Source organism: Terrapene carolina, unplaced genomic scaffold (genome assembly GCF_002925995.2).
Source record: "Terrapene carolina triunguis isolate 2854851 unplaced genomic scaffold, T_m_triunguis-2.0 Scaffold714, whole genome shotgun sequence".
In the NCBI taxonomy this organism is placed as follows: Eukaryota; Metazoa; Chordata; order Testudines; family Emydidae; genus Terrapene; species Terrapene triunguis.
Window position 1 is genome coordinate 8976920 of NW_020665065.1, and position 24295 is coordinate 9001214.

At 48.9% G+C, this 24295-nt stretch overlaps 1 protein-coding gene across 1 annotated transcript in view; it reads right to left on the bottom strand.

The window, feature by feature from the left end:
* PLEKHN1 (pleckstrin homology domain containing N1) overlaps positions 1-23100 on the bottom strand; it is a 42195-nt gene extending 19095 nt beyond the window's left edge. Inside the window, exons 1-6 of the mRNA XM_024201655.2 lie at positions 22995-23100; positions 21105-21204; positions 9905-10051; positions 9081-9161; positions 7495-7582; positions 2115-2239 (exon numbers count right to left, since the gene is read on the bottom strand). Of these exons, the coding sequence (XP_024057423.2) occupies positions 2115-2239; positions 7495-7582; positions 9081-9161; positions 9905-10051; positions 21105-21204; positions 22995-23074 (621 nt within the window). The 5' untranslated portion in view covers positions 23075-23100. The remainder of the gene's footprint in view (positions 1-2114; positions 2240-7494; positions 7583-9080; positions 9162-9904; positions 10052-21104; positions 21205-22994) is intronic.
* Between the last annotated feature and the right edge of the window lie 1195 nt (positions 23101-24295).

The following is a 24295-nucleotide window of genomic DNA, read 5'->3' on the forward strand; positions in this document are numbered from 1 at the left end:
ATTCTTGGGTCCTTTATCACAGAAACTTCAGGTTCGCTCTGAGGATAGCCTCTTATATGTAGGCCACCCAAAAAAAAGCAAACATGAATGTCCTGTTTTTTTTTTCTGCAGTAAAAAGAGTTCCCAAATGACAACATTGTCCTCATGCAAGTTGTTTGTGTGTCTATCCGGGGATGCTTTGGCAATGATAGCATAAAGGGGAGGAGGCAGAAGAGAAGGTGGAGACTATATATTGCCCATGCACTTACGCTTATTATACAAGCTCATTAACAAATGAGAACAAAGGAAACCAGATCTATGCTCTGACCTGTTATTAAAAGATCTACTGTTACTTGTTTGGGACATTTCACCTGTTGTAAAGATCCATGTTTATCTATGGCACTAGCTAAAGAATAATAAAGAACAATAGTCCAACAAAAGGCCATTGAGGCAGGCAATAAGGGATGCAGGCAATAATAGTCATGGAGTAGAAGGAGGGACATTAGCTACAGCCACTGTGCCCACTCTACATTGATGAATGCTAATTATGAGGCAGTGTCAGCTAATGATTAGCACAGGTGACTGGGAATCTATACCCGCCTTTGCCACTGTGTCACCCCTCTGGTCCTCCCCCGCCCCAAATGTGTAAACTGGAGCTGTACTACAGACCTCAGGATTAATGACCATTTGTAAGTAAAAGGCTTGATTAGCAGAGGCGCGGACAGATGAAAATCCACATGCCTTTCCTAAGCCTATTTTTACAATAGCAACAGGTCCCTGCCTAATAAAATCCTAGACTGCAGCAACCCCTGACTGACAGCACAGCCCACGGACTCGTTAGGCAGGTTCTCTCGGCTGACGGCTGATTTCCTGTCTGCTCCTGGTGACGGGGGCTGAGAGATGTTTGATGGGTGTGGAAATCATTGCTCGCTTTTCCCCTTTGCAGCAGCGAGCGCTCAGCTGTTAGAAGCCGACTGGAAATTATGAGTGGTTGGCCTGTCAGACGGCTCCTGCCAGACAGCCTTGCTCTTCTGTGTACCAGGCCCGATGATTCATGCTGGGAGCAAACTGACGAGGGTGGCTGCGCTGGTGGTTTGGCACGGCAGGAGAGATTTTGCCCAGAAAGAGTTTCTAGGTGAAGGCCTTTGAACGGGCCTCTGATTGGACAGGTAGCTGTGGGAACAGCCAGTCGGTATTATACATTTTATCTCTCAGGTACACATGACGTCTAGCTGTGAGTGCAGCCCAGGCCCACCCAGCTCAGACTGCTAAACCTGATGGAGCAAGGCTTTCCCTTGCAACTGGAAAGGAATCGGACAGCGGTACCATTTCCCCTCTTTCCCCAATCTTTGATGATTTCCCTTCTCTCTACTTTAGCCCCCCTTACCTGATCGCTACAAGTGATAAGTTGGATCAAGGGACTGGGCGTCAGGAGGACCCCTGGGTTCCAGCCCTGGCTCTGCCACTACCTGATTGTGTGACCTTGGGAGAGTTACTTAACCCTGTTGGTGCATCAATTTCCCCCCCTGTGAAATGGTGAGGATAATAATCAGCTGCCTCATAAGGGTGTTGAGGGGCTTAAATAAATGCATGCAAGGTGCTTGGAGGTCCTCAAACGGAAGGTGCTGTAGCAGGGCAAAGTTATCATCTGTCATCACCATTCCAAGCCAGTATTCTCTTCCAAACCTGGCTCGGCACTTCTCCATAATACCAGAAGGGGTTACTACTGAGCAAGGCAAGGCATCTTGCTTTCCCTCCTGCTTCCCCTGTGCTTCCAGCTCCTGCTGGCCCATGGAGAATGAGATCAGAACCGCACCTGAAGCCCAGGTGTCCTGCATATCAGCAGCCTCTGGCACTTGCAATTAATAGTGTACACTAGTCAACGGAAGTGGTTGCATCTGGGGAGGGGAATTTGAGGTGCTCCCACTCCCCGCTGAAGTGCTCAGCTGCTTTACCCGGGTCCCCAGATATCAGGAGTAAACCACTGCGTCATGGTGGCACAAAGGATTCTGGGACACAGAGAAAGATGGGCTCTGAGTGTGCCTGATAGCAAGGCCAAGGTACGCAGAAGGTTAAGAACAACTGATTGAAAGCCTGAGATCATCCGGTTCCCGACCACGGCCCACGTCACTAACCTGAGATAGGAAGGACCCGTCCAGGTTTCCCCCATTCAGCTGTATCTGTTTCTCCAGGTGATAAAGCCATCGCTTGAGCTCCGACTCGCTGGGGCAGTACACGATAAGGGGGTTCAGCAGGGGACCTAGGGACCCAAGGCAGAAGATGATCTGAGTATATACAGCAAAATGCTAAGTGCACCAAAGGGTTAATCAGCTCTCCCTGGTTGCTAGGCAACAGTGTACTGTGCTCAGCCAATGAGAGAGGTTGTTCTGATGATGTAATACTTGTCATTGGCTGAGCCTAAGGTCTCATGTTGCTGGGAGAATTTTGTAAGAGGAGAGTTTTCCAGCTTTGCTAATATAGTTCTTAAAGGGGCCCTGTCAGGTAGAATTGGATCCCAAATGTAGGCAGTATAAAAACACAGCTTTGGTGAAACTTGAGATCGCTGCAAATGTTTTTATTTCGTACAAACATCCAGTCCAAAAAAGTGTTTTTAAAATTCCTCTGCAACCCAAACACTGCAGCAATGTGCTAGTGCATGAGAAATTGACCAGCCAGAGGCTAGAAACAAAAGGGAGATGGAACAGTCTATTTTCACGATCTGAGTCTAAGCTGTACGCACAAAAATTAAAACAAACAATAGGGCAAAGTCGGTCCAATTTTTAATGTTCTTTCCTATGTAAAGATTATAGGTAAAAGAATAAACATTTTTATAGTATTTTTTTAAAATAATCTTAAAGTGTTCCCTTAATAAAAGCAGTTGGGATTTCCTCTGTTGTGGCAAACTTTCACTGCTGGCTGCTGAATTTTTAAAAACCCTCCATAAATGTGAGCAATGTTTCAATTGCCGTTAAAGGCAAATACACAATTGCACCAATCCCAGGCAACATGTTCACAAATTCACCAAATAGCATATTACTGTTAACCCATTTGTTATGTATTTGTCACTTTCACGTTTTTGTCGTAAATTCACATCTATGACTGCAGTAGCTCTACCGAGCTTTTTGCTTATTGCGTTACCAAATAAAATTTGTGCCAGACAATGTATAACTGCTCTCAGACATAGCCTTGCTGTATGGAATGACGCTAGCCACTGCTGATTTTAATATTTCAAGCTGTCATTTGCTTAGTGTGCATACCAAACGTCTCTCTCACCTCTTCCCAGTCACTATGATAACACCCTGGTGACGTAAATAAACTACTTCCGGCTGGCTGCGTAATGTTCGCCACCATTAATAATTAACTAGATGCCTCTCATTAAAACTGTATTAGATGCACTGTAAATAAGATTCTGATTTTAGCGTCTGCACGGCTGGGGAGCATTGAGATGAGCAAATTCACAGTATGCCATCATAAAAAATCATCCTCATCAGGGTGATACTTTGCCCTTCCGTGGAATCTTTCATCTCAGAATCCCAACCTGTTTTACAAGCGTTAATGAATTAAGCCTCTCAACACCCCTGTAAGGCAGAAAAAGTGCCACTATGTTCATTGTACAGGTGGGGATATTAAGGCACAGAGCGGTTAAGTGACATGCTCCTTTAGACTGCAAGTTCTTTAGGGCAGGAACAGCCTCTTTATTATGTGAGTTTACACAGCAACTAGTACAATGGGGGGCCACAATCTGTCTAGGATCTCTGATTTTAATCATGTCACATAATGTGTCGGGACAGGAATAGAACCTAGACTGTCTGGAGCTGAAATGAGATTCATAGGAACTAGGTTGGATTCCCTGTTTGACCTTGTGGCAAGTCACTCAGCCTCGGTGCCTCAGTTTCCCGATCTGTAAAGTGGGGCTAATAGCACTGCCCTCCCTCCCAGGCATGTTATGGGGATAAATACGTGAATGCCTGACGTGTTCAGACTCTGTGGTCAGAGGGGCAACACAAGTACCTAGCCAGATGCCCAGTACCCTGCTCCATGAATAGGGCATGACCCTTGACCTCCCACTGGGTTTGTTTTTACACCTTTCTCAAAGACTAGCCAGGAAAACCGTCCAGTGGCTATTTTTGTTGCCACATCCCAGCTAAGCCTCAAAGGGAGAGAAAAAGAGAAAAGAAATTAATGTCTCAGCCTGAAGCCCTGGGACATATTCTGAGCTCCTGTGACCAGCTGCTCGGGTGGCTGTGACACTAGAGCAGGGAAGGGGGGGCGGTAGCTCAAGGAGTCACCTTCTGCATTCCCCAGCGCCCCAAGAGTAAGTCTGCTCTGGAGTCAGGGTGCATCCAGGTTTATGAACCTTTCCCAGCCCCCGAGTTCCTCTCTTCCGCTCCACATCCTCCGGCTCTCCCCTGGCACTAATGTGGTAGGGCCCATAGGCTGAAGGACACTGATGCAAGCCATTGTGGCATATGGTGCTTTCCTAGATATGACAGGTTTATTACCAAACCAACTCTTGCTGCACTAAGAAACCAAGAGTGGAAATTATTGGGGGGAGGAGCAGGTGCAGGGGTGAAAGTGTCGAGCAGAGATACACTCTGGGTTAGGAACCCAACGCTGGCTGCCAGCCCTCTCGTTCTTAGAAGCCTGTCAGAGATCAGAGGCACTAGAGGACTTCTGCATACATTAGAGAGCTCCGTCCTTACATGGCTTCTCCACTACTGGCTGGCAGCGTCCGATGATGATACCAATCATTACACAGTTGCCAGCAGCTGCAGAGGCTGCAGAATTGCACAGGAGAGGCACAGGAATTCATAGGACCCTGTCAAAGTCACTGGCTTTCAGCAGGGGATGGTCTTGTGACTAAAGCCCTGGACTAAGAGTTAAGAACCAGAGGGTCTCTCCTCAGCTTTGCCACTGATTCCCTGTGTAACCTTGGGCATGTCACTTATCCTCTCTGTGCCTCTGTTTCTCCCTCTCTAGAAGGGGAATAATACTTAATGGCCTCGCAGAGGGAGGTGAGGATTCCTGAGTGCATGTTTGTACAGCTCTTTCCATTTTCAAAGCACTAAGTATCACTATTTCTTCCTATCCCCACCCCCTTCTATATGTATTCATATTATGGTAGTGCTTAGGGGTCCCAGTAATGGATTGGGGCCCCTTCGTGCAAGGCGCTGGACACTCAGAACAAAGAGAAGGTCCCTGCGCCACAGAGCTTCCAGTCCAAGTAGAAGACGAGAGTCAACAGCTGGATACAAAAAAACAGATCAGGGGAGCAACAATGATGTAACGCTTCATAGATTCTAAGGCCAGAAGGAAACTCTGTGATCACCTACAGCGTACACAGGCTGTAGGACTTCCCTGAGTTAATTCCTGCTGGAACCAGAGCAGATCTTTTAGAAACACATCCCAGCTTGGTTTCAAAATTGCCTGCAATGGAGAATCCACCACAGCCCTGGCTAAGCTGTTCCAGTGACTAATTACCCTCACTGTTAAAGATGTGTGTCTTATTTCTAGTCTGAAACTGTCTTGCTTCAACTTCCAGCCATGGGATCTTTTCGTGTGCTAGATCAGAGACACGCCCAGGCAGCAGGATAAGCAGTGGTCACACCAGCTGCCTAACCACACAGTTTGCTTAGTGCAATATATTATTGCATTAATGCATTAAAACGCCTCACTGTAAATTATGTCCAGGTTTCCTGCAACATCTTTGATCTGAATCTCTGGAGGACTGCGCATCTGAATGTGGTTTGAACATCTCACAAGGTACATGGCAGCCCAGGGAGGTGAGTCTCAGAACCTGCTATTTTTATCACCGTAGAGACGGAGTCGGTTGACCTGGGCTTTGAGTCTCACTCCCATGGGTTGCCGCTTGCTGTGGAGACAGACTCACACTGGCCCAAACTGGAGCAGAGACATAGAGGCAGTTTTGCTGCACATGCAGATGAATTGATACCTGAGCACTGGGGCACTGGCGGTGGGTGAGGGAAGAGAACATACTGCCCAGGAAATCCTGAGCCACGAGGCTGTGACCCGCCAAAGAGTTCCCGGGATATCCTGGTTTGCCATTTGGAATATAGCAGCCTTGGGGGCGAGGGAGGTTTCGCAAACCTCAGAATCTATTTCTTGAGCTACTAAAGGTGGCGGACCTTTTCCCTGCAGTGCGAGTTCACATTCCAGCCTCCCCCAAGGGCCAGTCACATTGAACAAGTAGAATCAAACATGGAAGAGCGACCTTGCTCTACATCAGGGAGACCACAGTCATGTGTGTTCGTGGGATGGGCTGATAGCCAGGCCCAGCGGGGACTGGATTCAGGATTTGTATCTGAATTCCTCTGCCTCCCCTGCTGCTTTGTCAACCCCCTTTCTTCAGCGGGACAACAGCCTCGCAAAGTTTGAGTCCAGCTTCCCTACCTACAACATTCGTGGGTGTTTGAAATCCGGCAGAACGAGTCCATCCCTCCCTATTGGGGATGTTTCTTGAGCTCCAAGATGCACAGATCCCCAGCCCCTGAGAGACTGGCCAAAGGGGTTTATGGGATCTGGTAGAATGGAATGTCCCTTTGATTTAGGTTAAAAAAAATGTTTTTGCTGTGGGGTGGTTCTATGACTCATTTTCCAGCCTGGCTCACCTGAGCACGTAGACCCCAGGCACCGGGCACAGATTAGCTTTGCTAGCTCCGTATCTTTATGTGGTTGTTAGTTACCTCTGCCTACCACTCTCGGTGGCTCTGGACTGCCATGATTCAACAATGACTAAGCCCCAGTGAGCCTTCAGCTGCTGGGAAGACAGGTTTGTTATCCCAGGAAGCCTTTTATAATGCGAGATGACTCAGAATAAAATTCAAAAAAAGGACGGAGGACTTTGGCAGAAGGGAAGTTGATTGATGGCTATCAAGTCCTGATAGGGCAGTTCTGATGCTACCGACTGAGGATAAAGAGCGTCTCTCATTGCTATTGTTATTAGTTTTCTATATGAGAGGGGTCCCAATTGGCCCCACTGTGCAAGGTGCTATACATACACACAGCAGGAGACAGTCCCTGCCTTTAAGAGCTTATAGTTGAAACAAACCACACAGCCAAAGGGAGCTGTGTCAGGATGAAACTGGGCACCCAGGATGAAACTGGGCACCCAGGATGAAGCTTATCCCTGTGTCAGGATGAAACTGGGCACCCCAAGGCACGAAGAAACTGAGTGACTTGCCCAGAAACACACAGGACTGGGAACGGAATGCGCATCTTTGGGTCCCAGTCAGCCTTAACCACCAGACCACTCTACCGCTAGGTTCTTTCCTTGCAGTTCTGGACATTGTCCTAGAAGGGAGGTTTGAGAGCAGAGAGATATGGGGGAGATGGGCTGTCAGATAAGGGTCATAATAAGGTTAACACTCTGTGCGGTTCAACCCTATTCTCTGAAGCACCCTTTCCCCTTGGGATGGGGCTTCCCACAAAGCAAGGCCACATCACGACCAACTCCGGCTTCATTCTCTCCTCAAGCCAGAGCAAAGCAGCACTAACCTGTAATGCGGAACGCATGTTCCTCCCGCTCTGCGCTCTTTGCCTTTTCGGTTTCACACACGCTCAGCTCTTTCAGCGGCAGCAGCCCCTGCATAAGCAGAACGCACCGTTATTACCTCGGCAGCTTGCCTTTTGGTGCCAAAGCCCTCCTTCCAAAAGGATCTGATGTCTTCAAACAGGCACCATCAGGCAGTTTGGGCTCAGACTGTTAGCTTGCAAAACCTCCTCCGAAGGGAAATGTTTTGGGCCTGATTCTCTTTACTCTAATACAAGGCCTCGTTCCACTGCAAAGGGACCTATGTATAAATGAGCATCAGACCTTAGTCAACTCCCATTTACTTCAGGGAGGGGATCAAGATTTCATCCTTCGTCTTTAACATCAATGAGAACAGGATCTTGTTGTTTTAAAATGTTCCTCTGCAGTCATGGAAACCCAAACCAAACAGTGCTGGGCTAGTGCAAAAGAATCCGAAAGTGAAACTGACTATAGATAGAAAGGAAAATTGACCAGGCTACTTTCAATGTCCCAACTGAGCAGTTTGCAAAATGTAAACAAACAGCATAATGGTGACGTGTGAATTCAGCCCAAGTGCTCATAGTTAGGCATGTACTTAAAATACCTCTCTAAATCCGAGCTGTGAGGAGCACTGACCACCATAATAGCTAGGTGTCAATACTGATGCATTAATTCTTTTATAATTCCCTCCGTATTAGTCTAAGGGACTGTTAGTAACAGAGACAAAGGATTTTTAAATCCGGTTTATATCTTGACAATGTGTCTTCACACTTGAAGGCCGGTTTGCTGGGTGACTCAAGAGGTTGCCTTGTCATAATGAATTTACCTCAAGTGACTTAGAAGGCAATAAATCATTTCAGAAAGGGCTGGATTCTGCAAACATCTGCAAAACAGCCTTGCACAATTTTACTTGCTGAGGGAGGGGAGTGCTTTGTTTTGGAAGGACATACAAAATCTCCTTTGTTTTTTCCTTATCGGCAGCATCACAGTAAAAGATGGGTAAACAGATTTGGGGCCTGGGGTAAGTTTTCATCCCCATTTTGCAAGGCTGACTTCAAGTATCCTCCCCATACCTCCCCCTCCCCCTGCTTCTCTCTTGTACCTTGTGCTTGAAGGCCAAGATTTTTTTGTTTTTTTAAAGGTGCTACAGTTAGGCTCCTAAAACCATATCCAGGCACCTAAATAAGTCATTTGATTTTCAAAAGTGCTGTGCACACTACAGCTCTCGTTAAGGCCAACGGGACTTTCTGGGCGTTCAGCATTTCTGGCCACTTACTTGGGTGCGTAAGTATTATTTTTATTTATTTGCATTACAGTAGCATCTTCAGGCCCCTGGTGTGCTAGGTGCTGTACAAACACAGCCCCTGGGCTGAAGAGCTTCCAGTCTGCATGGACCAGACAGACAAAGGGTGGGAGGGGAAACTGAGGGACATGACTTGGCTGAGGTCATGTGGCAGATCCAGGAACAGAACCCAGATCTCCTGACTCCCCATCCAGTGTGCTAATAGACCATGCTCCCTCTTGACTGATACCTACCCCTTCATTTCATGGCAGTGCAGAGACACGTTACCTGATAGGTCAATCCATTCGAGCCAACAGACTGAAAGTACAGGTAGGACTGGAACAGTTCCAAGTAGCAGTCGTTCACCTCCTGTGGGAAAAGGACACGGTGAGGTTTGCCTCAGGGGAGATACCTTCCCCAGGCTTCACTCTGCACTGCGGGGTTTACTGGATAATGGGCCGAAGAACCATTTCGGTCAGTAACCAAAGGAAAGACCCATTCTGTTTCCAGGCACAGCTGCTAACCATGAAAGCAAGGCCAAATTCTCAGACCTGGTAGAAGCACCTGAGCCCTAAGTTACCTGTGCACGGTATGGGAACAAAACCTCCTCCACAGCATCCCACAGGCTAGAGGATAAACCTTCCTGAGATCCCCCTATCCCAGAGCAACCCTCTATTCCCGGGCCCAACAGTGGTAGGTTAAGGCAGGACCACATGGCTCAGCAGCCCCAAGTCCCTAAATACTTCAAAGGGCTCCCAAGATGCCAACCCCTCCTTCAAAAATGAATGAAGTTTGTGTTGTGGAAGAGACCCCCAGCATTCCGCCACTCCAAGCCCCACAACCAACCCTCAGAAATATAGGCTGATCCTGCTCCCATTGAAATCTTGCCCTGATTTCAGTAGGGCAGCATCCTAGCCGATGTGAGTGAGCTGAAAGCACCATGTTTATCATTATTCCAGGCACCGTTGGATCCATCCCTGGGAGGAGAATCAGGTTACTTTTCAAACAATCTTTTTCTCTACTGAGATTGATCAGCTCCATCTCCTCTCCGTTACCAGGAGAAAGAGACCTGTGCAGTTACACTGTATGCATCCAGATGCACCGGGGCTTACCTGGCAGTGCTGGAATTTAAATTTGACCTTGGAGTAATAGATAATTTTCCCCAGATTTCTTACAACTGTCTTCCTCCGCCCTTTCTTGAACAGGCTGGGAAACCGCTGGTCCAAGTTTTCCTTTTGATTTTCCTGGTTCGTGATATTCTGTACCAAGGAAAAAAATAATCACAGAGCTGAGTGCTGGTGGGGCCCATCAACATCTGCAAGAGACATTAGCAGAGCTGCCTTTCTTTAGAAAGGGGTCCTGGGGTGAGTGCCCTGGCTAGGTTGTTTGTTGTTAGGTCTCCATGCCAGCCTGGGAGCTGGGATTTTATTACTGCTGCAAGACTTGGTTCCCTCACTATCCAGGGGATATTTTAAAACAAACTCGGATCATCTGGTTGGTTGAAACAAGTTATACATTTTAGGCCTCTCAACTTTGCAGTCACGCTCCACTCACCAAGCTGATTGGTTTAATGTGGCCCGAACCCAGTTCACTTGGACAAGGAGTGACCCAAGCTGTGCACAGCCAAGTGGTCGCAGTTTATAAACCTTTGTGCAGTTTCTTTGGTTCAGCTTTGCCTGGGCTTCCTCCTACCCACCTCTCCCGGCTGATCGATTACATCCCCCTCCTACTGTGTTTTTAAATCCGTGCTGTTTATAGCTGCTAATAGCTATCTGGACACAGGGTTTCATATTTATTGGGATCAGCCCTATGCTACCACACCCATCCGTGTTCTCTGCAGCTTCCCCTGCTCTAATTTCTCCCAGAACACCTTGGAGCTAAATTCCCTCCCATTGCGTGTCTGCTCCCCGTCCAATCCACACCAGAAAGGCACAACAAGAGCCATGCAGGATGCAGACATGGGGAGAAGTCGATTAAAACAAAAAAGAAGCCTCTGGTAACCATAAGAGAGTGAGAGAGAGAGACTGGGCTGCAGCTAGTAGCCACAAGCATTGCTCAGCTGCCCAGTGCATTGTGTCGAAAGCAGGCTGTGTGCGTACCACCTCCACAGAGCACAACTTGACAACTACTGGTCTAGCACAAGGAGCAGAAGGCATGTTGGCCGTAATGCCCGCTGAAGGCAATGGGATCCTGTCCATTGACAATGGCCATTGGGTCAGGCCCCAAATGAACTTGGCCTAACGGAACATGGTGGAAAAGAGGGCTCCTCCAGAAATGGTTTATTCTAGGGAGCTCCTGGTGGCTCAACAAATTCAAGGCTGAATCCCCTGGCTGAAGTTGCCCTCCGTAAAGGCCACTGTGATGCATCCTCTGGAAAAGGTTAGGAGGAGCCGGTGGGAGCCAGAGGGCTGGGAAGAGACAGACATAAAGGCGTGGTCTGGCAATCTCAGGGGATGCTGCTTGCACCATTTCCTGAGTCCCAGGTGTACGGAAATTTCTCCTGTTGTGCAATGAGCTGGGCTGTGAGGTTCACACACTATTCTGTTCTGGTGCCCATCACTGCAGGATCTTCTGAGCCCTCTCCAGCAGGACTAGCATCCAACATACAGTCCCTGAGAATTTCTTTTGGAAAGAGCAATTTCAGTGCATGTTGTTTCGGGGGGATGTGCCTCACTTAGACTCACATCCTGATGCCCTCAGTCGGCTTGTGCTTGAGTCCTGGAGGTCAGATGAACCATTGCAATTGTGCTGCAAACAGAGCAGGCCAGGGAGAGGCTGCATGGGGGCATGAGACACCCTGTGTCCTACAAGGGCCGTGTACACCAAGGCTCACCTTGCCTTTATGGATTATCTGGAAGCAGGGGGCGGAGGGGGGATGGGGTGGCTTCCTTCCTCCACCCCAAATCTCCTTTGTTCTAGAAGTTCTTAAGATGCACGAGCACCCAATCGAGCCTGCCCATAGCCTGTGATCAGGTGGGCATAAGAATTTGCTCTCTGAGATGTCCATGTCCCAGCTCAGCTGGAAGGGAAATCTGCTCCATGAGGAGGCCGCGATAGGGTTTGTATCACATACTTGCCAAGCAGGGAGGTCATCCAGCAGCACCCCCCTCTCCAGGTGGCAGGGCTACCAAACACATGACAGTATTAGATGGGGGGGGGGGGGGGGGAAATTAAGGCTTAAGTGTCAGAAGATCTTTCTTTCCAGAGCAGCGTTTCCAGGAACAACAAATCCAGACGCAGGCGCTGCAGATAGATGGGGGGGTCGAGTGACAAACCGACAGCCCTGTACATACAGGGCAGCCCAAACAGCCAGCGCTTCCTCAGAGCTGATGGAGAACCAGACTAATCCACATGTGCCCATTTGTAATGCTCGGTGCCAAGGAGACAGCTGCAAAAGCCCCATGATAAACGAAGAGCTGCAGCCACTAACCAGACCCATTCTGCTGCCGCCTAGGTGAGCTCACCCATCAGGAAGAGAGGAACTGGTTAACCAGTGACAGGCTGCTAATGGTTTTTGGAGTCCTTTATCTGCAAAAGCCGGGAGTTCCTTTCACAGCTTAATTGAATCTAGTTAATTACTTTTTGTCAGGCCCAAGTAAAATCCCCCAGTGCCCCAGAGGGCTTCATCCGAATGCTTTCCTCTGGTTTCCAACTGCAGACTAATCAGCATCTGTCAGAGAACATGTGACTGGAGGTGGGAACCTGCTAACTGCCAATTAATGAGCTCATGGAGCGGCAATTAAGCGCAGAAGAAAGATTAAATATTTGCTACAGGCCGCGGTGGAGGGCTGACTGATCAGCTGCCAGTCCTGGAAGCAATAAAGAATACAGGCTGATAACAACAAAGCTGTTCAGCATGCATGGTGTCCTGAGGGGCGTTAAGACATCGGAGCTCTCATAGGGACATGGACAAGTCGAATTTGGCTCCAAATTTCAGTCCTTGTAAAAATAACTTAAAACCAACATAAATTATCCAATTCGTTTCTGCTTTTACTTCCACCCCATTCAGCTGTTCATTTGCATTTTCATCTAGAAATTCCCCGTCCAGTGTTTGCCAGCCAAATGTTATTCTTTTGAGATCTGATACGTGTTGTGGTAGTGCCCCCCAGTAGGCCCAGTCGTGAACCACAGCCCCATTGTGCTAGGCCAGGGGTTCTCAAACTGGGGGTCAGGACCCCTCAGGGGGTCACGAGGTTATTACATGGGGGGTCACGAACTGTCAGCCTCCACCCCAAACCCCGCTTTGCCGCCAGCATTTATAATGGTGTTAAATAGATAAACAAGTGTTTTTAATGTACAAGGGAGGGGGTCGCACTCAGAGACTTGCTATGTGAAAGGGGTCACCAGGACAAAAGTCTGAGAACCCCTGTGCTAGGCGCTGTGTAAATGCAGAACCAAAAAGAGCCCCTGTCCGATAGAGCTTACAATCGACGGATAAGATGAGAGAGAAAACACAGCGCGGGGGAGGGAGCACAAAGTAACAAATGAGATGATTGTGAACAGTGTGAGAAGCAGTGGTCCCAGCAGCCCAGCTGCCTAACCAACACTGCAGTCTTGTGCTAGCACATGAGATCGAGAAACAGAAATTGACTAAGAACATAAGAACGGCCGTACTGAGTCAGACCAAAGGTCCATCCAGCCCAGTATCCTGTCTACCGACAGTGGCCAATGCCAGGTGCCCCAGAGGGAGTAAACTTAACAGGTAATGATCAAGTGATCTCTCTCCTGCCGTCCATCACCACCCTCTGACAAAGGGGGCTAGGGACACCATACCTTACCCATCCTGGCTAATAGCCATTAATGGACTTAACCACCATGAATTTATCCAGCTCTCTTTTAAACCCTGTTATAGTCCTAACCTTCACAACCTCCTCAGGCAAGGAGTTCTACAAGTTGACTGTGCGCTGCGTGAAGAACTTCCTTTTATTTGTTTTAAACCTGCTGCCCATTAATTTCATTTGGTGGCCCCTAGTTCTTATATTATGGGAACAAGTAAATAACTTTTCCTTATTCACTTTCTCCACATCACTCATGATTTTATATACCTCTATCATATCCCCCTTTAGTCTCCTCTTTCCAAGCTGAAAAGTCCTAGCCTCTTTAATCTCTTCTCATATGGGACCCATTCCAAACCCCTAATCATTTTAGTTGCCCTTCTCTGAACCTTTTCTAATGCCAGTATACTAGAAACAGATGCTGACCATAAAGTGAAACTGACTTGGGCCCTCCCGTTCTACATCGAGCCTTGTTAACTTCAGTAAGATGCTGTACAGGTGCTGTGCTCCACCAGCACAAATTTCCTAGCAGGTTGGGGACCACAGGGAGAGAAATTGTTAAGAGTAAGAAGTCAATTGGATTTTTAAATTTATTTCCATTTGAATCGCCTAGGGTGTCGCTTGTAATAGCACCAACAAGTTAGGATGATTGAATCTAGGAATTGTAAGCAGTGTCCCTTTAATTGCTTGCCCTTCTGCTGAAGGTCCCAGCACACCCAGGTACAAGGCACCAGCTGTGCAGCCACAAGTCCTAGGTATGTCCTTCCATTCCATCGGTATCAATGGAAGGTTAATGGATGGGAGTGGCAAGTGGTCGTGGAAGGTCTGTGCTTAGTGGTGAATTATATTTTATACCTTTTTGGTCTCCTTTCGAGAACCCCTCCTGCTGCTGAATTGTATATAATATATATAAACAGCAACAACATGGCAGCATAACAATCTGGAATCTCATTTAAACAATTCTAACATTAGGAAGCTACTTGGCATTTCCCATGGCCAATCAGTGCATTATTTAAGACACCAATGTGGGAGCACTTTAACGACACCAGTCTAGTTAAATGCTACAACCATCACCAGTGTGGACACAGTTATATCAGTATAAAAGGTGCTTATACCGTTATAGGTATTCCTGAAGGGGAATAAGATATACATTTATAATGGTGTAACTTCATCCACATGAGGGGTTGTATTACTATGTGTGTGTGGGGGGGGGGCGGAAATCATCACACTAATAACTAAACTCATCAAGTTGGAATGAAAAGTGTGTGTAAAGCAGCCTGTATTCAAATCACTGTATTCTCTAGACCTGCTCCTCGGTTAGCGCTCCAGCCGCTGCCACCCTCAATAGAGCTGCAACGCTGGCATATTACAAAAGGTTGGCTGTAGGCACGGCCAGCATGAGCCCGAAACAAGAAAAGTTGTGATGAGGGGCAATTAGAAGACAGCGAAAACTGCAGTGATTGATCCAACTGACTATGAATGGGAAGGTCAGATTAAAATTCCAGGATCCGGACCCACACCGTTTGGTTCTGGGCTGGATCAAAACCCAGAAAGGGTCTGATTTGTTTGTGTGGGTATCAGCCAAGGACTGAGAGTGGGATTTCTGTCTAATGGGGAAGTGCATTTTTGAAGCTGTATTAGTCACATGACTGATGATCAGCTGCTGATATGTAGTCAGGTGGGATGGCCTTGGGCTGCTTTGGTCAATTTTTACGTGGTCTCTCCTGGTGTTTTTCTGTTTTTTAGCTAGCGGGAGCCCTGGACTTTGCCTGGGTGCCCTTTGCTGAGGCGTTTGTATAAAACCAAAAGTGAAGTAACTAATGGACCGCTCAGAAGAGACTGAGGATTCAAGGAAGGGCTGGGCTCATGAGAGTTTAGATCCAAAAACTCACGAAAGCACCAAAAGAAAGTTTGGCACCATTTAATCCAACCTCAGACCCTAGCTCTGATTGCACCCTGAGCTCCACTCCCTGTCTAACTCTAACTGGAATTGAGGCTTCATCCCCTACGCCCGTCTGGAGCCAGGATGTACATCCACCACAGCATAGCTAGGATGACACAATCCTTGGCGTAGCTTCTTATCACTGCACCCACACTCCAGATAGGTCAAGTCAATGGCTCTCAAAGGAAGTTGACATCAGGTCTGCCCTATGCCCCTCCCACCGCAGTTGTGCCAGCTATAGCCACCACTGCATGTGAGTGAGGTGTTTGTGTGGACACATGAGTTAACAGGAGCACTCAGACTATCCCTGGGGGGAACTCGCCTAGTGCAGGCAAGCGCTGTGTGTTTGTACAGCACCTCACGCCGTAAAAATAGTAATGCCTAGATCTTATCTAGCACTTGTCATCAGTAGCTCTCAAAGCGCTTGACAAAGGAGGGCGGTATTGTAATCCCCATTTTACAGGTGGAGAAACTGAGGCACCAAGGGGACGTGACTTGCCCAAGGTCACCCAGCAGGCCAATGACAGAGCCATGAACAGAACCCAGGTCTCCTAAATCCCAATCCAGTGTTCTAACCAGTAGGTCACACCGCACACACTCATAGAGCGGGTCATATTTCTCTGTGGGAGACTTAAATCAAGACTGCACAAAGCATCAGCAAACATCCTGCTCTGGCCACAGAGGGGACCACGGGGAGAGCGAGATGTTACCGCATCTATTTTGCCCATCTGTGATTTCCTCTGTCCCCAGTTTTAGAGAAGGAGGCTGACTAACCCCAGCTCAGGAGATCTCACTCTGCACAAGGAACAAGAACTCTTTGTAATGCTGTCAAATCTTTCCCATCAATCTGTGATCAGCTGCCCCAGTGTGAGAGAGAGACAATGTGATCTCTCCTATGATGTGATGGGGATGACTAAAAGACAAACCCAGACTGAGACGACACTGCCTTCATGTTTGCAGCATCAGCTTCAGCTCTGCCTTCTCTGGGACAAGCGTATGGTTGCCCCATGGCTCCATTATACCTGTGGAAAGGGTCTCTAAGGCCACTGAGAAATTCCTCTGCGACATAGTGAATCCCCACGTGACATAGAGCTGGTATGGCAGGCTCTGTTATTTTCGTGGCACACACAAAGAGAAGTTCATTAAAAACACAAATACTCTTGCTGGAAGGTTGTAAGATAACATTACTTCATTTCTTAGAATTCAGAACAACAACACACAAAACCAAAAACCAGAGAGAGACAAAGCAGGCTGCTCCCTAAAAAAAAAAAAGAGAGGCTCAACTCTCCCCACCTTACTCTAGGCTGGCTGGCTCAGACTCTCTGATCGCACACTTCCCTACAGAGTGCCCCCATGCCTGCAACAAGACTAGGAAACCCCTTACAATTTGATGTGTCAGTTTACAATTCCAGCACATTTTTCAAATATGCCACACTGTCCAGCCCCTTGGGGCACTTGCCAGCATAGGGGAGGTGTTTGGGGCATCCCTGGGGGAAAGGAGGTGTGACCAGAGGTCTGTGGCCTTCTGGCAATTCCTGACTGCTGAACAACTCGAAGGAGCTGTGCGCAGCCAGGAGAAAGCTAGGTAGTGTTATCTTACAACCTTCCAGCAAGAGAAATTTGTGTTTTTAACGAACTTCTCTTCGTGTGTGCCACGAACATAACAGAGCCTGCCATACCAGCTCTATGTCACGTGGGGATTCACTATGTCGCAGAGGAATTTCTCAGTGGCCTTAGAGACCCTTTCCACAGGTATAATGGAGCCATGGGGCAACCATACGCAGCAGGGGGAACTTGGGCCAGAGGTTTGTCTCCTCCCTCCCGCCCCCCACCCCCCACCCCAGCTTAATTATTTATTACAACCTTTCACTAGCTCTTTGGGGCAGAGACTGTGTTTTAGTTCTACGTCTGTACAGCCCCTAGCGCACTGGGGCTCATTGGTGCTACCATGAACAATCATGCTAATAGTAAATAATCATGCTAATAATAAATTAGAGCTGTCCTTTGCTGGCATGTTCCACTTTCACCGCTTTGCAGACACACAATTGTCCAAAGGCAAGTGAGAGCAGGGAACCCTCCACAACCTGCAATAACGTATGTAACCCAGGGCCAGACACCAGAGCTATCGCAGACGCTGGTGTCTCGAAGCAGCACAAGGCACTCGCTAGGACCTCAGGGAGTTTGTGAGCAGCCTGTTATCAGCCCCAACCCAGCTGGGAGGTCAGCCCCATTTTGCAGCACCCCTGCCACACCCAGATTTAATTGGAGGAGCCCCCAGGCACAAGTGACAACTAGGTTGCACCTCTTCTGGTCCCAGGCTCTCCTAGCCAATAGGAACACAGCACTAACCGAGCCATATGTTACCTCCCTGGGCTAATTAACCCTGTTCTGCTGGATCCTAATAACAGCTCGGACTAGACTGGGATCGAAGGAGTTTTAAATCCGACACCGTGGCTGGCAGACCAGAAGCACACTTTAAACCCTAGGGTAGACAGGGCAAGTTGTAGTTTAACATGCCTTAGCTGGGGGAGGTGAAGCCGTCCTCACAGTGAAAGGGATAGGAGACGATTGCAGAGTCTCACCCTTCTCTCAGCAGAAACCATGGGAATCCTGCCGATTGCAGCCCAGATAAAAGGAACCGAGAGTTTCGTGCTTTGTCATCCTTTCGCAACTCTCATCAGCTGGCTGTTATTTCCCCGGGACTGTTTATATTTGTGGCTCGCCGCCCCCGGTTCGCTGAACAGGGCTAGTTTTTGTTGCCTCCGTCAGGGAGTTTGATGCATCACAGGGATTCGGAAACCGAGTTCCTCTCTCGGGATTTGGCAGAGCAGCGACGGGCAAGTCTAATGCAGCGCAAATGCCCTGACATGTTCGCTGTCTGTCTCCAGTGCCTCATCCTACAGGTAGAGTGAGTTAATAACTAACCCCCTCGCCCCCTCCAGACCCTCAGCGGAATGTCAGTGACTTACAGCTGAATCACCAACCATGGCAGCAGCAGCCCCCCAGGCCACCAAGGCTCTGAATGCTGCTGGTTAATAATAAAGGGACCGAGGCAGCAGATTTGCAATTGGGCTTCTCCCTCCCTCCTCCAGTTTGTTTTGACTCCACAGTGGCCTGGATTGGGAAGTGGCGTAATTAGTTCCGGGGGTTGGAGGCATCAACAGCAAAATAAGATGGAGGCTCTTCCGTATGCAACTTGCCTCGGGTTGGGTCGGCAGCAGCGGCCCTCATTTCTAGGGTCAGCCCGTTTCTAGGGCCTACGTTCCCAGGCATCCACAAAGCTCTGAGGTCCCCATCACTTCTATTGGGGAAGATCCTGGGCATCAAGACTAAAGAATCTGAGGTGCTAGAATCTATCCCTGTGCTATGCAGGAGGTCAGCCTAGAAGAGTCCAATGGTCCCTTTTGGCCTTAGAATTAATTATCTCCATTCTGCAGATGAGGCACTGAGGCCCAGAGAAGCGAAGCAAAGCAACTTGCCCAAAGTCACTCAGGGAGTCAGCGGCAGAGCAGGGATTTGACCCTGGGTCACCCATGTCCTAAGTCAGTTCCCTAATCACTGCACCATCCATGTAGGGGAGAAGCCCACTTCATTGGAAGTTTCCTTCATGAATAAATTGGTGTGTGGCTCATTTTTGGTCCATGTCCCACATTTGTGTCCCCGCGTTTGGGCCTTAGCAGGTTGAGGGGTGTGATCAGCTGGGGTTGCACCCGAGACCTCTCCCACCAAAGGACAGACATCGACCACTTGGGTGAGACGGCAAAGTCCATTAGCTGAGGGCAGCAGCCGTCAGCTGTCTTCTGCGGATCAGTCACAGAGGGGGATGCGGAGACATCTGCCAGTGCACGGACACACATACTGTTGTCCTTCGGGATCTTGCGCTGCTCGTGGGTTTCATTTTCCCGGCCTGTGCGAATGTGGCTATTCGTCGTCTTGCCTCCTTTGGGGAAGTATTGCTAACGTTGGAGGAAGCCAAGCGTAGGTCCTGATCCTGTGATGTGCCCTCAGCGCTCAGAGCACACGTGGGTCCTCCCAGCTCCTCCAGGAAATTATTTCTGTGTCCATCCTGCTGGAGGCCTATTGAGCTCAGTTACAAGACGAGCAGGTGAGGAATGATACTTAGCACTTCCATAGCGCTTGTCATCTGTAGAGCTCCATATGCGTCCCAGACATGATGAAGCATCATGTTCCTGATTATACAGATGAGGAAACTGAGGCACGGAGAAGTGAGGCATGTGACTTGCCCAAGGTCACACAGTGAGCCAGTGGCAGAGTCAGGAATAGAACCCAGGAGTCCTGCCTCCTCCTCTGGTGCCAGATGATGAAAGGTAAAGTCGTAGGGGCTGGCAAAGGGCCCAGCCACATGGGTAGGGATCCAGTGTGGAATCAGGAGCTTTTCCCTACAAAAAGGTTACAGCAACCTAGCGTTTGTGGGTGGAAAGCAGAGTGGTGGCTCTGGGTCCCTGCCCTTCTCCAGGGGCTGCCTGGAGCTTCAGTGAACCCGAGGAAAGAGGTATGACCCTGCCCAGGGCCAGGGCTGATCGAAGGGCAGACGGGGCCGCTGATGGACATAAACCAGGTATTCTTCTACCTTGCACAGCATCATTAAACTAAGCCTGTCTGGTGGATAAGGCACTGGGCTGGGTCTCAGGAGACCGAAGTTCTACTCTCTAGCCTTGTCACTGACCTGCTTGGTGAAATTACTTCTCTCTCTCCAGCTCTGGTTCCTCTCCCACTCGTCTTGTCTATTTGCACCGTGTTCACTGGAGGTAGACTAGTGGGCATCAAGACCAAAGACTCAGGAGTCTGAGGTTATAGAATCTATCCGTGGTATTGACATGGTACCCATCACCATAGCAACTGGGAACCTCACATTTATGCTCCCCACAGCCCTGTCAGGTAGGATAGTGCTCTAGTTCAAACAAGTAGATGGACAGCACCTAGCACAATGGGGCCCTGATCTTGGCTGGGGCCTGTAGATGCTACCGTAATACAAATAAATACTACTACTACTAATATAAGCTCTGCTTCCATTGACAGGCTGCTGGGAATGGGCGACATGGCTGCAAAGTTTGTATGTAGGACAGACTTGCCCCTACCTTTCACCTTCCCACGGCCTATTGCTAATACATTGGCAGCTCTGCCTCATTCCAGCATGGGAATGAATCATTCTCTCTTTTGTACGCTCTCTCTAATTTCCCCTTATCCTTCCTCGACCTAAAAACAAAATAACTAAGTAGCAGAGGGAGTGCATCGGAGTCCCTGCCTGCCTCCCTGCCAGCGCTGCATCTCAGATTCCAGATATTCAGGTTGATGACAGGGCTTCGTGGTCCCCACCCATGGGATGCTGCATTAGAGTCCTGGAGTGGCGAGCTAACCTGCCTGGAAGGAGATAGGTCTCAGCTCCTGATCCCTGCTCTTGCTACAAATGTCCCCACGAGCCTCTAATCTCCTTCGCCCAGACCTGCGCTACCACCCCACTGTGCAGAAACCCCTGCCCATCTCATGCACAGAGGTGTCCCTAGGTATGTGAGCCCCACAGCTGAAAATAACTTCTCCTAGTTCAAGGGGATGGCTGGACGTGTTCGTACTTACCTTCCCAGGAATATACTGCAATATTTTGTCTGTGGTCATGTCTCTCTCCTGCCCTGACTCAATACCAAAGAGGCTGGCCAGTTTCTTCTTGCTGTCTTGTCTGCAAAGAAACAAAAACATGTAGGCCAAAGCTGGTATATTGCAAACCCCAGCTCAGAAATAAGGAAGCGGGCGAGCCAAACAAGCAGTTTGCCACTAGCCTCCTAATCATCCCAGCCCAATAAACGGCTGATAATCAGCCTGCAAGAATTTTAATGGCTTTTCCAGGCACTTGTTGGCTTGTCTTTGTTTTGTTTACTTATCTTTGCATAACCAAAATGCTCAACAAGCCCTGTCTGCATCTCTAGCTTGGCCCTGCATCTATCTCTAGCTTGGCCATGCGTCCCAGCTTCCCCAGGCAAGAGATGGAGGCTATGCTGGGGATGTCTTACCAGCACTCACCCACTCCATTTTATTCCATCTTTGTGTCTTTCCTGTCTCTGTCCTCAGAATCCCAGGACTGTTCTATCCCGACCCCTTCGGACGCACCCTCATGCCCATGTTAATGTGCCCTGCTGCCGCTACCAGCTGTAATTTACCATTTGGGTCATTGGGGCTGCTTTTGCCAGGATTCCTAAGCAGTTTTCTCTCTTTAAACCACATTGCAACAGTTAACGCTATGGGGACCAAATTATCATCTGCAATGGACTGAAGACCCCATCCCGCAAGCTGCTGACTGACCTCAAAGCCCAGCAGTGCCAATGGGAGTTACAACACACAGGATCAGGCCTTTACACGGCGAGCTTCTTGGGGCCGGCGATCTTGTGCCCGATTCTCCTCTCCCTTACATCTGTTTTACCCCAGAACAACTCCATTGCAACTGCCTTCCTTCGGCGGAATTATTGCCGACTTACACCGACGTCAGGGAAAAGAGAAACACTCCTGACATCTTGTCCATTTGTTTGTAAACCCCTGAGCCTACAAGGTTTAGGAATGATCTCCTGAAGCCAGCTGGTGCATCCCATCAATAATGCAATGATTTTTTTCCAGCTTCAGACAACGTAAAAGGAAACCACAACCTTCGAGGAAGGCTCGGCTCCCCGCTGCAGCCTAGAACATGCCTGGTAGGCAGCACTCTTGGAAGGTCCCCCTTCACACACACACCCGGGGGTGGGGAATAGCAGGAAGCAATACAGATTACGTCCTTGTTATCATGGGGCTTAACAAGTGGGTGGGGGCTGCAGAGATCTGCAATATTTCTGCTATTTGCACGGGACCTTCCTAGAGACTCAGTGTAACACTACTATTATCCATGTATCTCCGGGGTGCCGCTGCTGCCCATCACCGTAGTATCTGACTGTGCGCCTTCCAGGACAAATTGATACCAATAGCAAAGTCCCTACAAGACTTCCTGGAGTCTCTGGCTCGTCTCCCTTTTCAGGGTGAAAATGCTGTTCACATTATGTAGCTAAAAATGCCTGGCTCTGGAGCATCTCTCTCTCTCTCTCTCCGAGCCTGGCTTTTACAATCACTCACTTTTTTGGACTTGTGACCCATCAGTGTCAGAACCAGGAATCACTAGCGCCACCAGTAAATCCATCTGCAGCCCCCCGGCAAGTCTCGTGGGAACGAGTTTTCAGTTTCAAATCCAAATGAAAGAAACCAACCAGCCCTTTCTCCCAGGGGCAACGTGACCGGGCAGTTCCCCCGCCAGAGCCTGAGAAGCCCTCGCTGCAAACTGGGCTCGCTCCTGGCTGGCCAACCCCACGCGAAACCGGGCAACAGACACATTTTGCTCAGCCTGTCTGCAGCCCCCAGGGATCCAGAGAAGGGCTGGGGCTTGCACAGGGCAAAGCCGGCTGGGAATAACTTTAAAACAAGCCCGGATCAAAGCGACGCCCATCTACTTACTCTTTCTTCAGGGAAGGTTTCCTGCTGAAGGAGTGTCTGAATCTCCCCGGCGGCTGGGGAACACACGTTATGTTCCCCATGTTGACAGCGGCTGGGCTAGTCCAGGGGCACCAGGGAGCGGAGGGAGAGGGACTGAGGAGCTGGGGAAGTTTGCAAGCATGTGTCATGCACACATTCCATCCCTACTTCCGTCTGCGGTGACTCTTGTGGGTGTGAGCTGTGTGAGCAAACAGCCTTTTGGCCGAGGGCCATTGGGTTCTCTCCCCTACCCCCGCCTGGGAGCTCCGGAGCGTTAGGGGAGGGATTTGCGCAGGTGAACCAAAAAAGTCCCCTTTGGCACCACCTGGGATCTTTGATACCGGGCTGGGGAAGAGGGCAGGGGGCTGAGCAGTTTGTGCTTGGCGAGGAATTTTAATCACTGTTAGATAAGCGGGATTCCAGCCACGGAAGCATTTAGGTCTCACTGCTGCAATCTGACCCCACAGGCAGCCCCCTGCAGAGCCCCAGGAAAGCCAAGGAGCAGAGGTACAGTGTGTGTGGATCCAGTTGCAGGACTGGAGCCTTAAAAGGACAAGGTTGGGGTTTCAGGGCTCCTATCCTGGCGTGTCTTTATTTTTCTTAATGGCTTGGTTTGCAGAATCCATCGCCTTCTTATAGAAGCTGTTCCAGATATCTTTTTTCTAACTCAAAAAGTGCTGCATCCCACCCGGGGGATTTCTGCCTTAGCCCTCATCTTGCCAGCTAAAGAGGAATTAACCGGAGAACAACAAATTAGTGGCTGCTTAGCCGCAAGGGCTCCTAACTTGAGTACATTAGTTATGTACCAGCATCAAGTCCAGGCCAGCCATGTATATATTTGGGGCTTTAAAAAGGGCCAATTTCACAAAGCTGAAAACCATTATGAGCCAAATCAGCAGGAAGAAAGAATTTGAAGCGAGAAAGGCGGATGATAATTGGGGACTGTTTACAAACATTTTACTAAGATGGCCAAAAGACAGGCAAGAAAGAATTGAGACTGTAAGCTGTTTGGGGCAGGGACTGTGTCTGCACAGCACCATGAGGTTCTGGCCCATGACTGGGGCCTGTAGAGGCTACGATAGACACAGACTAAATAAATAATAGGGCTACAGTGATTAAAAAAAACAAACCAGCTTAGGGGGAAAGTGAAAGCAGCTATAAAAACAAAACAAAAACAACCCCCCAGTATATAACAAATGGAGAAAAAGGGAAGATGACAGCAGCAATGAATCTAAATTAGAAGCTAGGAAGCACAGAAAGACACAAGGAGGAATCTTTGGCCA